The sequence below is a fragment of the Miniopterus schreibersii genome (genome assembly GCF_964146895.1).
Source record: "Miniopterus schreibersii genome assembly, chromosome: 19".
Classification (NCBI taxonomy): domain Eukaryota; kingdom Metazoa; phylum Chordata; class Mammalia; order Chiroptera; family Miniopteridae; genus Miniopterus; species Miniopterus schreibersii.
Window position 1 is genome coordinate 7709334 of NC_138119.1, and position 13730 is coordinate 7723063.

Below are 13730 nucleotides of genomic sequence, written 5' to 3' on the forward strand. Positions count from 1 at the left end.
AGAGGATGTGAAAAACCTTGGAAGAGTTAAATAAATATGAAGAAATATTTCCAGAGACTCCCAGCACTATAACAATGTTATTTAAAAAAAAAACAAAAAACACCCCAAAAGCAGAAAACACATAGAGCCAGAATTGCTAAACTATAAAATTAGACTTTTAAGCACCACAGAACCTAGAAATGGCTTAGTGGGGGAAAAAAACCCACCCCACAAAAAAGATATAAGCAAAATCCTTTAAGAAGGACTGTATCACCTTATTATATTTAAAATGTATTATATAGCAAGTGCCTAATTAATATTCCACTGGGACAGATTTATGAGACTAAAAGTTTATACAATGAAGATGAGAGGTAAAAGACGTACAAAGTGTAAGAAGTAACAAGAAAGTGGCACAAGAGGATAAAGAAAGCAGAGACGGAAAAGTGAAGAAATATGGTAAGGCATAGACTGCATGCTAAGAGCCAGTCCAGGGAGATTGCTAATCCAACAACTCACCAGACTCGCCAAACATTACAAGCGCTGCACTTGCCAGTGCGCTGATTAAGAATCACTGAGAATTCCACCTCATCTCCAGCCTGTAGCTCAATGCCATCCTGAACTTCTTTCACATGGAAAAAGAGTTTCTTGCTATCTCCTACTTCATAATTAATGAAGCCAAACTGAAATTAAGAAACAAAAAACAAACATGCCACAGGCGGTATGAAGTACACTTTGAATGAAGCACAACGTGTGACCCTAACAAGAAGGGGTTTACAAAAACATGGTATTAATGATGTGCCAGTTCAAAAATATGTATTTGAAATGACTGCCATGACTGTCACAGCCTGGCTGAAGTAAGTAAAGAAAGGCTGCCTTGTGCCTTCATATATTATATGAGCTAAAATTTTGAATTACATAAAATCATTAGGGAGCTGTTACATAAACATATGCATTGTTTTGACCCCTTCTGGAATTATTAAGCTATTACAGTAGTATAAAAAACAGCCATACAAAATATTTTATTCACAGTACAGATACTAAAAAATGCCCTGAGGACTCAAGGGATTTTCTTGAGATCTCAGTACTAGAAATAGTTTTGTTTGTCCTAAGCTTATTAACACTTATCTACCCATGGTTTCTTTCCTTGTGTGACGGTCAGCAAAAGAAGTTGTGACTTTTAAAATGTACAAAATCTTTCTATTCTGGAAATCTCACTCCAAGTTTATTTTCCCCATCATGTAATGACAGTTATTAATACTACAAATTATTGAAAAAAGGGTAAAGTAGAAATAAAAACCAAATGAACGTTGATGGTTCCCCCTTGGCTGAAAAAAATTCAAGGTTTTGGCTACTATTTGGTTATCAACTCATAAAAGGATTAAATTCAGATCCAGAGATACTGCCACTTACCTGATCTTTCACACACTCCACAGTGGCCCTACGCAGAGGTGTGATGTTGTAAGCCATTGTCTGTGCATTTTGGCCCAGGACACACAATTGGAATTTGACAGTCTCCCCTTTCTGCAGGCAATCCCCTTTGTTGGCCATTCCAACTATGCCAAATGGATAGACCTCACCTTTCATATCCCCTGTAAGGAGAAAAAGGTACAAAGACTAAAAGCTAGTATTTCACAACAGCCCTCTGCTGATGATTCTAATAAAATTATAAGCTGCTAAAAATGTATCACATTCCCTAAAAATATTTTTTCACCTGAGATGTTCTACTTTAAAGCTTCAATGAAATGCTAACTGCTAAACACTACAATGAAAACAAACAAGAACCTATAGCTCATTATTACCTTAATAGTTAATGAACAGGTTTAAGTGACATTTATAAAATTAAAAACACTATCGCTCACAATCTCATTACCTATATATTTGAGCTTTTAAAGCACTATAGATTGCTAATATGATCTACTGGATTATCTTCTCAAGTTCACAATCTGAGCCAACCAAAGTATTTTTGACGCATACCCAATTGGATATTAAACAATAAGCAAGGCATAGGCAAAGACAATGTAAATAAACTTCTTTGCCATTCCACCTTCCTTTCTTTGTTCTGATTGTGACTCCCCCAAACCAACAGACACCTTTTTCCTAAATCAGGGCTCAGCACACTTTTTCTTCAAGAGCTAGAGCCCTGGCCAGGTTGGAGCTTTGTCCCATACACCAAACAGCTGCGAGTTCAATTCTCAGCCAGGGCACATACCTAGGTTGAAGGTTCAATCCCCAGTCAGAACATGCACGGAGGGCAATTGATCAATGTTTCTTTCACATCTATGTTCCTCTTTCTTTCCCCCACAACCCACTCCCTCTCTCTTCCTCTCTCTAAAATCAATGAAGAGTAAATCCCCGGGTAAGGATTAAAAAAAAAAAAAAAAAAAAAAAAGCTACATAGTAAATATTTTAGGCTTATAGGTCATCTTGTCTTTCTCACAACTTTCTCAATTTTGCTGTTGTAGCCAAAAAGCTAGCAAAGACAATACAGGGGTGGGCAAAAATAGACTTAGAGTTGTTTGTATGGAAAATAACGAAATAATTAATAAATAATACAGTAAACTGTGTTTCAGGTACTCACAACTGTAAACCTACTTTTGCCCACTCTATATGTAAAAGAGTGGTCACAGCTGTGTTTTAAAATAACGTTTATAAAAACAAACCACCATATTTGTGGAGGTCTTCCCTAGAGGGAAAAGTGGGCTGAAGGTCAGTGTAGACTATGGGTAAAAACCGGGCCTGAGAGTTCAGCTGCTTATCAATTCACCTGAATGGTGAGTCCATTGAACCAACAAAGGTGGAGAAAAGGCGAAAAAAATTCAGGTGGAAATGGAAGCTTCAGAACTGCAAATCCATTTAACCATTCCCTTGATTTTACAGGTAGGTGAAGCTTTTCTTTTCAAACATACAGGAGCCATAAACTTTGAGGAGCTACTTCCAACAGATCAAGTCATGCATAAGGATTAGAGACAGTTGGCTTGATATAGTGGTGTTAATGGTAACTATCATATATTAAACTGACTCATACTTAATTTTTACGGAACCTTCTGAGGTGGAAGATATTATTCTCATCTAAGGATGAAGAAACTGAGCTAAGATTTAAGTAATTTGTCCAAAGTTATATAGCTAGAAGTGGAAGAGCTGGTGTTCAGATCTAGGTCTCCCCAACTCCAAAGCTCGTGGTCTTCTACCGAGTTACAGCTATATTCCTAAATAAGCAAAGAGCTGTTCTCTCCACTAAGTGGGAAAATGCGACCTGTCCCAGAAAACTCTAGGCTTAGAGATTTCAGAAAAGATTCCTTCTCCACAAAATCCTTGCTTTGGACTATATCTTATAGCCAGTGCTGCAGAGTAAGTGGATCGAGGGGCTGAGAATGCAAAGAAAGTAAAACTCGAATTTAGGGAGGAAAAAGGGCGATTTGATCTTATCTCAGGGGTTAGTTGCCCATATCCCCAAGGCCCTTTTAGGGGTATGGTGTCATCATGGCATTAGTTTAAAAGACTGGTTTGCTATAAAATGAACTCATATTTGAGAGGTGTGTGTGGTGGGGTACTGGTTCCACGTAAAAGAGAAATTCCTAAGAACCTCATGAGGTAAAGAAACAGGTTATAAAGGTTCACTTTTTTCTCTAATGACCTACTCTTCCCCACTGTATGTTCTCTCTGAGACCTAGACAACACAAGATTTATTCTGTTTGTGAGCGAGGCTATCATCTTTGGTTGGAATTTCGAATCCTCTAATCAACTCAATTATTTCACACACGAAGTTGGTCTTTTCAGGTGGTAACTGTTGGTGGTGAGGGGTGGCATCAGAACTCAGGGCGTTACTGAAGATGGGGAGAACGCAGAAGATGAACATAAAGGGAGCCTTGGCTTAGAGACCAGTAATTGGTAGAATCTCCATGGAACCCTAAGGTATTAAGGAATAGATATAATAAACTTTTACAGGAAGCAAGAATGTTTATGTAAATGAATGGTTAATCAGGAAAACTTGTTAATGCTCATGTAAATAACCAGTGAGTAATGGAGAAAACTACAGAGTTGTATGAACTGCGAATATTTGGTTATCAGACGATAATAAATGCATTTTTTTAGTGTAAGATTTTTGTTCTCAGTTTATTTCAATATAATGCAGTTAGTTGCACATATATCAGTCATATGTTCACACAGTAATCATTTGTTTACTACTTAAACCCAGGCTGATCTCATTTCCAGGGGTATGAAAGTAAAAACCAAGCACGGGGAAGAAAGTCACTTTTCCTTAATTGTTTTTTTGTTTTGTTTTTTAATCCTCACCCGAGGATACTTTTCCATTGCTTTTCAGAGAGAGTGAAGGGAGGGCGAAGGAAAGCCTGCTACCAAGATACGTGGCCTTGACTGGAACAGAACACGAGACCCTTTGGTCAGAGGGCTGACGCTCTAACTGAGCCAAACCAGCAAGGGCAATTGTTTTTAAGGAATCTAAAAACTGCAACCAAAACCACCATATTTTAAAATCTTCAAAGTGCTCATCTGAGGGAATGCAAACTTCTACAATCTGATGGAGATGCTCTTACCTTCCTCCACGATCTCAATCATTCCTTGGTACTCAGTCTGTGTTGGATCAACACTTCTCAAAGGGCGAATGACTTTACCAGAGTAGATGGTAGGATCAGCTTCTTCAGTAATGCCATTCACTATAAAACAAAAGTGTGTATATCTCACTCAACAATTTTATTTACACTCTATCTCACAGGAAAGAAAACAAAAATCATCAGAACAAATGTTAACACAAGATTGGTTGGCCCTGGTCGGGTGGCTCAGTTGGTTGCAATGTCTCCTATACACCAAAAGGTGGTGGGTTCAATTCCTGGTCAGGGGACATAACCAAGTTGTGGGTTTGACCCCTGGTCAGTGAGGGGGCAGGAGGCAACCGATAGATGTTTCTTCTTTCTCACATCGATGCTTCTCTCTCCCCCCACCCTAAAAGCATTAAAAGAAAAAGTTTAAAGTGTACCACAATTAAAAAAAAGAAAAAATATTGAAAATACAGCAAATAATCTAAGATATCCAGATCAGTGGTTCTCAAACTTCAGTGTTATTCAGAATCACCTGATGGATTTATTAAAACAGACTGCCCATCCCCAGAGTTTCAGAAGGTCTGGGGTGGGGTCAGAGAACCTGTATTTCTAAAAAGTGGCCAGGTGATACTGCTGAATCTGGGGATCACATCTAGAGAACCACTGATCTAGAACTGGATTTTTTGCTCCCTCTCCCAGCTTATTATCCCTCATCTCTCACCCTGAAAACATAGACTGAATAAATTACCCGAGTGTGTTTTGTTGACTTTTTCTGCACTGACTTTGTTGCCTTTGCCTTTGGACAAGCTGTACTCGACCATGTCCCCCAGTTCCAGGCTATCGACATCACCAGAGAACTCACTGAGGGGGGAAAGAAAATGGTATTTAAATAAGCAATGATCACAAACAAGGTAACAGTAGCCTTTGTTTCTTGAATAACAACATTCATGGTGTGCCTACCTCTGATACCGTTTTAAGCATACTGTATGTACTGACTCATTTAATCCTCATAAAACACCCTATGAAGAGGTACCATTATCCCCACCTTCAAGATAATGAAACTAAGATACCAAGCTGTTAATTTTGTTCTATAACAGTTACATAGTAAGTGGTAGAGCCTAGATTCAAACTTGAACTGTCCAGTTCTAAAATCCCATGCCCTTAACCACTATGCTATCTTACAACATCAAATCATATGTATCACTCTCTGGAAGCAACATATAAAATAGGATTCTTTCACTGAAACAGAAAGGCTCCTATCCAATGTCCAAAACATGTACAGGCCTTTCTACATCTTTTGGTCACATGTTCTCTCTATAAAGGTAGATAATTAACTTTTCACTAATATAAAATTTGGGATTAAAAATATGTAACCACCCAATCCTAAATATTTTTGACTCCAAAACCAAAGAATGAACAGTAAGCTGTAAGTTCCTAAAAAGGCATTCCTCACCTGTAATGGAAAAAGATTTCCTTATCATGATTGGCTGTTTCAATAAATCCAAAATTATCCTTCAGAGTTGCCACATAACCCAAGAGCCTCTTGGAGTTAGAATTACGACCTAAAAGTCGCACACAGGTTGCAATCTGCTGTCCAGGCCTCTGTTTGTCACTAATACTAAATTCAACCTGTGAAAAGTAAGATGCTCATTAATATACCATGTCATTGCCACACCAAGCTCTTCACATAGACCATGCCTTCCACTCCAAATATCCTTTTAAACACTCTGACAGAAGAGATTTTCACCAAAACTAATACTCGTATGTCTCATTCCACCTTTCACAGAGGATCAAGTTTTGTTCTCCAGTGTGTATTCCTGATAAATTCTTAATTTCTGTGGAGGGCTATCAGAAAACCAGATGTATTAAGTATGAGGAAATTGAACAGCAATGTAAAATTGTTGGTGGTGTTTCAGTGGCTGTTTTAACTTTCTTACCAATATCAATTTTATCTAAGCTAAGTGACTTAGGTATATCTTATCTGTTTAAAAATACTGGCTCCTGAAAGAGCTTAACGAAGAGCTTGCTAGACCCTGTTCTAACTGAATAAGTTGCTTTTAAATAGGAAGATGTTCATATAGTTAACTTGTAAGCAGTAAAATTTTAAGGAAAACTTAATAAAGAAACCATTTTGCAGGATTAATGATTAAGATGACAGCCTTCAACCATCCCACTCTAAAATAAGCAGAATTATCTTGCCTTATCCCCTATTTGAGGAGAAGTAGATCCGTCCACATCCTTGGCTTGAAAAGCAATAGTCAATTTCACCCCACAATCATCATAAGCAATAATACCATCCTCAGCCTCCTAAAGGAAAAGACAGAATACAATGAAAAGAATGAAAAACAAAAAAGCAATATAAAAGCAGCTATAGTTCTTATAGGCCTTTGAGCCAACGAATTACCAATAGGAATTTCCTAATCCAGGACGCTAAAGGTAGATTTCTCAAATGAATAAAAGGCGGTCTTGCCTTAAGCCAGAACTGATTCAATTTGCTGTAATTGGGTCCTTCAGTCTTATGAACCTAATTTTCCTGTTAAGGAGGGAAACCTTATTGAAAATTTACAACACACCTATTTCATACTTCTCATGGCTAATCAGAAATCAAACTGGGCATGTATTTTCAACCAGGCAGAAATTCTGGAGGGCAAGAAATTTTGTATCACCTATTTTGAATCTCTCATAGTACTCACAATGCTTTGCATATAATGTTAATCAATATATTTACCAATGCATGAGAAATTTTATTTGGTACAGAGTCTAGCACAGTTCAGAGTACTTGATATTCAAGTAGGTGATTAAGCTATGACATATCAATGTTTTCACAGTAACACTAAATCATTGTAAAATACCAGAAATGATGCTAAGGATCTGACTTTGGTTAAGTGAAGAATGATGATATTTAGGGAATTCAGGTCTGAATCCACTGGCATTGACTCTTTTGCCAGTTAACCAATGTCACAATCTCAGGATTAACTTTTGCTGTCTCTATCAATTAACCTCAATATCCAGTCAACATCTGACAAGACAGAATACACCAAGTACATTAAATAGAAATAAGACCCCTGCTCTCAAAGAGCCCAGTCTAGTAGAGCAGATAGATTCGTGAACAGGTATGTGTAATACACTGTAATAAGCACAATGACAGAAAGACTTATTAGGATATATAGTACTGGCCTAAGAAAAAAATAAAGTCAAGAAAAGTCTCACACAAAGGCTGTCTTGATCAAGTCAGTTTTGACAGACAGTTGGGAAGCAGGGCATCCCAAGACTAAAAGCCATTAAAAGTAAGGCCCACTGAGCTCTGGCCGGTGGCTTAGTTGGTTGGAGCATGGCCCCATACACCAAAAAGGTTGAGGGTTCGATTCCTGGTCAGGGTACATACCTAGGTTTTGGGTTTAATCCCCGGTGGGGCATATGTCTAGGTTTCAGGTTCGATCACTGGTGGGGCATGTACAAGAGGCAACATATTGTTTCTCTCTCTCAAATCAATAAAAACATATCCTCAGGTGAGGATAAAAATAAACAATTCCCACTGCATTTTATTTTTATTATTAAAATACCTTGTGGAATGGCTACTTCAAGCCAGAACTTGCCCATGCAGCTGTCTACTTTGGTTAGCAGGGTGTTTAAAATTACTTAAAGTTAATGTAAGTGCAGACATGAGTTATTTTGTGACTGGTTAGCAATGTTCGGAAATGGAAACACGTGTATACTCATGACCAGTCAGCAAGGTGTTAACAGCACCATCTGCCACTTTTGATATTCCTACTATAGACTAGGCACCATAAGGGCTTTTCAAACAGGACACAATTATTTTTTAAGTTTAAAAACTGAAGCAGAGGTGAAGGGACTTCCCAATCTAAAAAAATAAGTGGTAAGCAAGATGCTGTCCCTGCTCCTTCTGGCTCCTAAGTAGTTACTTCTAAAATTAACTACCTTCCAGGATCTCTTTAATGTACCTTCTCCGGTCTACAACCATGACGTCCGTCCCTAGCTCAAGGACTACCTAAACTATTAATTCATTTCCTGTCTAGCCTCGTCCATCTTTTGTCTTTCTCCATCCCCATCTAGGGTTCATACTATTGCCATAATCTAGCTGAACTGCACACCCAATGTCACTTTCCAACAGAAATCTTTTCCTGAGTACAGAACAAGGTCTAAGTTCTTTGGAGTAGTAATTAACACCTTCTTAATCTATCTGTATCCTGACTTTTCACCCTTATTCCCCTCCCCCACCTCCGCCCAAAGAAGAAGTTCCCATCTTCCTGTCGAACTACTTGGTGCTTTCTAAAAAAACCCTGACTTCTTTTCCTCTGTACCTCTGTGAGGAATGTCCTTTTCTCATTTATTTCCACCTACTAAATGTCAGGGGCAGGAGTGAAACCATCCCAGATTTTGCCAGTTTAGAATTTCACCACAGTGAAATTGACCTTTTACAGAAACATTTTATATTCTGTATGACTTGTTTCTACACAAATCTCAATTTTATTTACTTGACAGCAGAAGCCATCTTAGACATCTTTATTTCCTATTCAGTGAATTTTCCAATAGAGTGAAGTTCAAATGTGTGAAGCGAATCTACCCAAATTTGAAAGTTTTAGGCTGCTTGGAAGAAAACACTATCATTTTAGATGAACAGTTCCTAGCAGGGGTCATTTTAGGACGTTTGGCAGCATCTGGAGATACTTTTGGCTGTCACACAGGGGGAGAAGAAACATATTGGCCTCCAGTGAGTAGAGGCCAGGGATGCTGCTAAACACCCCGCAATGCACAGAACAGCCCCACACCCACAAAGAATTATCCAGCCCCAAATGTCCATAATGCTGAGGTGAAAAACCTTTGCTTTAGGTTAGTTTACTGTTAGTGTAACAGGTAATTCTGAAAGATAATACGCCATTATTGTGTGGACAGTGGTTGCCTTTAAGCAGAAGAGGAATAAAGAGCTACAAAAATCATTTCGATGACGTAAGACTTACCTTTTCCTTGCCTTTATTTGGGCTAGTGGTTTTAGGATTGGAAAAAGTGGCTTCTTTTTCTACAGTGCCCAGAAAACGATGATCTGAATGGGAATGGAACGAAACCGTGCCCTTGGGAAGTTTTTTAATCCTAATAGCATGATTTCTTTGGGCAGAGAGCATATCCTACAAGTAATAAACAAAAGTAACTTAAACTGAAAAAGGAAACACCAAGAAAACCCCCCTTATTTTTCTCAAAAACTACTCACAGGAACCACAGTAAACTCTACTTCATCTGCAATATGGAGTTGGTTCCCATCCAGAATTTCGCTATAGTGGAAGAACATACGAGCATCACGATCCACACACTTGATGAAACCAAAACCATCTCTCATGGCAGCAATTACACCCTGAAACACAAATAATATTTTCACTGGCTGTGAAGCTTTTCAAAACAACATTGAAGTGTGCAAACATAAGTTAAATTCATTAGGAATTCGCTATATTAATGACCCAAATTCTGTATCCACATTGTAATTTTTCCTTTCATTTTTTTTTCATTTTGAGAGTACGTTTATTAAAGCTGGGGACAGTCAAACAAGGAAGGGCTTAGAATAAAAGAAGCAACAGAAGAGAGCCTAGGCGGGGGTGCTTTGGCTCAGAGAAATCAAAGTCAGAGAAAAGGGGACCTTTCAGGGGATTAGCTTGGGACGAGCTGCCGCTGCCCACTGCTCCCCTGCTTGCAAGTCTCATGGAGTCCCTTTAAGTTTAGAAGATGCACTCCTGTGGGGGAAAGTGAGGGGGAAGAGAAAGGTGTGGAAGTCCTCCCGGGAGGGCAAGTGTGCTGTAATTTTTCCCATTTAAATCCAAACTCACTGCTTTCAGTGAAGTAAATAAACTTCTAAGCAACTGAGACTTGCCAGATGCTACTGTCCTTAGCCAATATGAACTAGAAAAGTTGTATTCAAATGTAAACATATGCGCACAACGTATTCCACTTAATTCTTATTTTTATTAACTTAGTATTATCATGTTTTGCAAGATGAGAAAGTCAAGGCTGGGAGAGGTTAAGCAATTAGTCCAAAGTGCACAGCTAATAAGTAGTAGACAGGATCACAAACCAAATTATCAGCTCTGAGGGCATTACAGGATAACAAACAAGATCTAAACTTAATGACAATATAACTGGATACTTGTCTAGTAACAGCCAACACTTACCATTTCTCTGGCTTCATTAGTGAACTGAAATGTATTTGATAGAACTTCTATGTTGGTTGCTCGTTCTAATTTGTCACGTCGGTCTGTTGAAATATTAAACCTAACATGGTCGCCTTCCAACAGGGTCACCTTGGATTTTGTATCTTTGTCTCCAAAGGGCAGTTCTTTAGGAATCACAAAGTTAACTTTAATGCGTCCCGGCAATGGGTCATTCTGATGAGAAGGAAAAACGATTTTAGCTGGAGATTTCCCATCCTTCCCAGTTCCAAGTCAAACAAGAACAACACAGCAAAACCATGATACTTATGAGACAGTTCCCCAAAGGGAAAAAGGGGTCGACAACATTAAGTCTACTTTCAAAGCTTTGTGTTCTATGGTCACGATACAACCAAAAATCACAACAGTGCAATTAAGATCCTGTACTATGATACTGAGAAGTTTCATTTAAGGAAAATAATTTTAGTCTTTTATGTTTCACATTTCCTTAGCACTAACACCCCCCTTATCTCATTTCCCCCACATAAGAAAACCAACTGGTGGTGGGGTGGTAGTAGTGGGAACGAATGTACACCCAAATTGTTTTTTTCCATTTTAACAAGTATTTCTTTTGTCCCTTTTTCCTTATCATCCAGTATAAAAACAAAGCAAAATTAAAAACTCATATTCATGGATAAATCAATCAGTGGCCTCTCATTTAGTTTAATTATAGGTAATTATTTCATTGCTCCACTACCAATCAAATGGCATAAAATTTCTGTTGCTGATGAGGCAAACAAGATTCTCCAGAAGATGACCAATTACCTGGTTTTTACTGGTGACTTTTGGGATAACTTTGGTTACAGTTCCTTCAAAATGTTCAAAGCTGATATCCTCAAAAATGACTGTTCCTTGAGGCAATAGTCTGACATCTGTTGCAACTTCTTTACCCTAAATCAAAAGGGAGTGGGGTGGGGATGTCATTTTAACCGTTTCCTAAAAATGTAAGTCACTACTGATCTTAAAAGGAGGCCAAAGATGAAGTTAGGTAACTATCTTACATTTCTGTCCTTGATTGTGAATTCCACGTCATCTCCAGGCTGTAAGGCTTCTATGTCACCCTTAAATTCACTATAGTGAAAGAATATCTCTTTTACAACATCACCTCTTTCAATAAAGCCAAATGCCTCCTGAAGCCAAACAAAAAACAGAAACATTATGTACAATTAAGCGTATATGGTTACAATTTATGATTATGATTTACAATCAATCTTTTCATAAAATTATACTGCCATGAAAACAATATATTTGGCAAAGTCTATTATCATCAATTAAATGGCCCATTTTAAAGAACACAATGAATTAGTATCCAAAGAATTTTAAGAGATTACTTTTAAGGTTAACAGCGCAATATTTTCAAAGGGAAGATAAAGAGGAAAAACAAAAGGCTTAGGTTAAGTAAAAGGCTTAAAAGGGTCAAAGAGAAAGCTCGAGCATCTCCAATTTGATGGCGCTTATTACCTTCATGGCACACACTACTCCCTGACAGCGGGCTTGTTTCTTTTTCAACAGCATAATGTTCCGAGCACTTACAGCACCAGTACTAGAAAAAAATAATTGGGTGGGGATGGGGTTATCAAAGAGGGGTGGAAAATGCATTGGCTTTGTTAGATATGATGAGTCTAGAAAATCAATAAACTAGTTTTCTGAGGCCTCAAGAATTCTTACCACTAAGAGCAAATGTAAGGTTTATGCGACTCGAGCCTTTTCACATGGCTTCACATGCCAAAAACTTTTGCTCAAACTCAGAACATACACATATAGATCATTTTTCTCTTGGACTGTTAAAATAACACCATGGGTACATGATGTTCCATTCTGCTTTTCCATTATAACAAAAGAAATAAAGTCACAAACTGCATGCAAGCAAAGATGGGGAAAGCTCACTTTAGGATGTTCATTAAACGCACATTTAAGTAGGCATTTTGTGCTGCAGGCAAAGGTGCTGGAGATAGATAAGAGATGGCCTGTTTGCACTGACTGAATTTAGTACCTATTCCATCAATTTTTTTGATTAAACAGCTGTAAAGGAAAGTTAAATAAATGCAATTATATGAGAAATTTGCTGTGCTTTAAAAAATGATTCACCTTGATCGAAACCAGTTAGATACACCATATGTTGCTATACTGTCCCCATCTTTGAGCAGCAGCAATGTAAACCTGATTTCATTTTAAAGATGGCGCAGACTGTATAAGATGCAATAGTACTCGGAGATTTAATTGTTTTAAGAGCTGCAGACCAATTATTTCCCTTAATTCTTCATGAACTGTAACCCAATTGTGCCTTTTACTTCAAAAATTGAACAGACTAACGAAGACACTGAAAAAAAAGAAAAATCCCACTTGCCTTTACAATTTACTGCAGTGAAAAGCCTTCAGAGTCAGATTGGAATTTAAGTATCTGCTATTGAAAACTTTAGAAAAGTTACTTTATGAGAACATACCTCATTTTACAGATGAATAAACTTATCCGGCGAGGCTGTTCTGAGGATTCACGGCTATTTAATACAATGCTTGGCACATGTAGAGCTTAATAAAAGTAAAGCCCTTTCATTGGTTCCCCCCTCAAACTCAAGCCCTATCTCCCAGTTTTCTACTTGAGATTAAATGGAGGTATTCAGACTAAAATTTGAATACCCATGCCTACAACTCAATCTAATTCCTTCTAGTCTTGCAAACGGTAAGGTTCAAGGCTAACGATTCTGTACATGCTCTTAGGACTTTTGTTTAGGACTTTCTCCAACTTCCTATTTTTAACTTCCTTCTGTACTTGTATCTCCCATTTCATCCACCCCCCCCAAAAAAATCATCTCTGAGACTTCTTCAATACACTTTCCTCAACTGCTTATGCTGTGGAAATCAACAGCTATAATTCCTGCTCATTACTAGCTTGTCTCAGACCTATACGTGTAACTGCATATCCTCACCCAGAAATACCGACAGATACCCCAAATTCTAAATGTCAAAATAATTATAATTCTTT

The 13730-nt window shown here is 37.9% G+C and overlaps 1 protein-coding gene across 4 annotated transcripts in view; it reads right to left on the reverse strand.

Annotated features, from left to right (window-relative positions):
- CSDE1 (cold shock domain containing E1) overlaps positions 1 to 13730 on the reverse strand; it is a 34132-nt gene that overhangs the window by 2062 nt on the left and 18340 nt on the right. For all 4 annotated transcript variants that reach the window (XM_081120986.1, XM_081120985.1, XM_081120988.1 and 1 more), the window contains 12 exons: positions 12209 to 12290; positions 11749 to 11877; positions 11513 to 11638; positions 10712 to 10924; positions 9763 to 9903; positions 9515 to 9679; positions 6735 to 6842; positions 5989 to 6164; positions 5284 to 5396; positions 4533 to 4652; positions 1390 to 1568; positions 496 to 659 (listed from right to left, as the gene is read on the reverse strand). In XM_081120986.1, the coding sequence (XP_080977112.1) occupies positions 496 to 659; positions 1390 to 1568; positions 4533 to 4652; positions 5284 to 5396; positions 5989 to 6164; positions 6735 to 6842; positions 9515 to 9679; positions 9763 to 9903; positions 10712 to 10924; positions 11513 to 11638; positions 11749 to 11877; positions 12209 to 12290 (1716 nt within the window). The remainder of the gene's footprint in view (positions 1 to 495; positions 660 to 1389; positions 1569 to 4532; positions 4653 to 5283; positions 5397 to 5988; positions 6165 to 6734; positions 6843 to 9514; positions 9680 to 9762; positions 9904 to 10711; positions 10925 to 11512; positions 11639 to 11748; positions 11878 to 12208; positions 12291 to 13730) is intronic.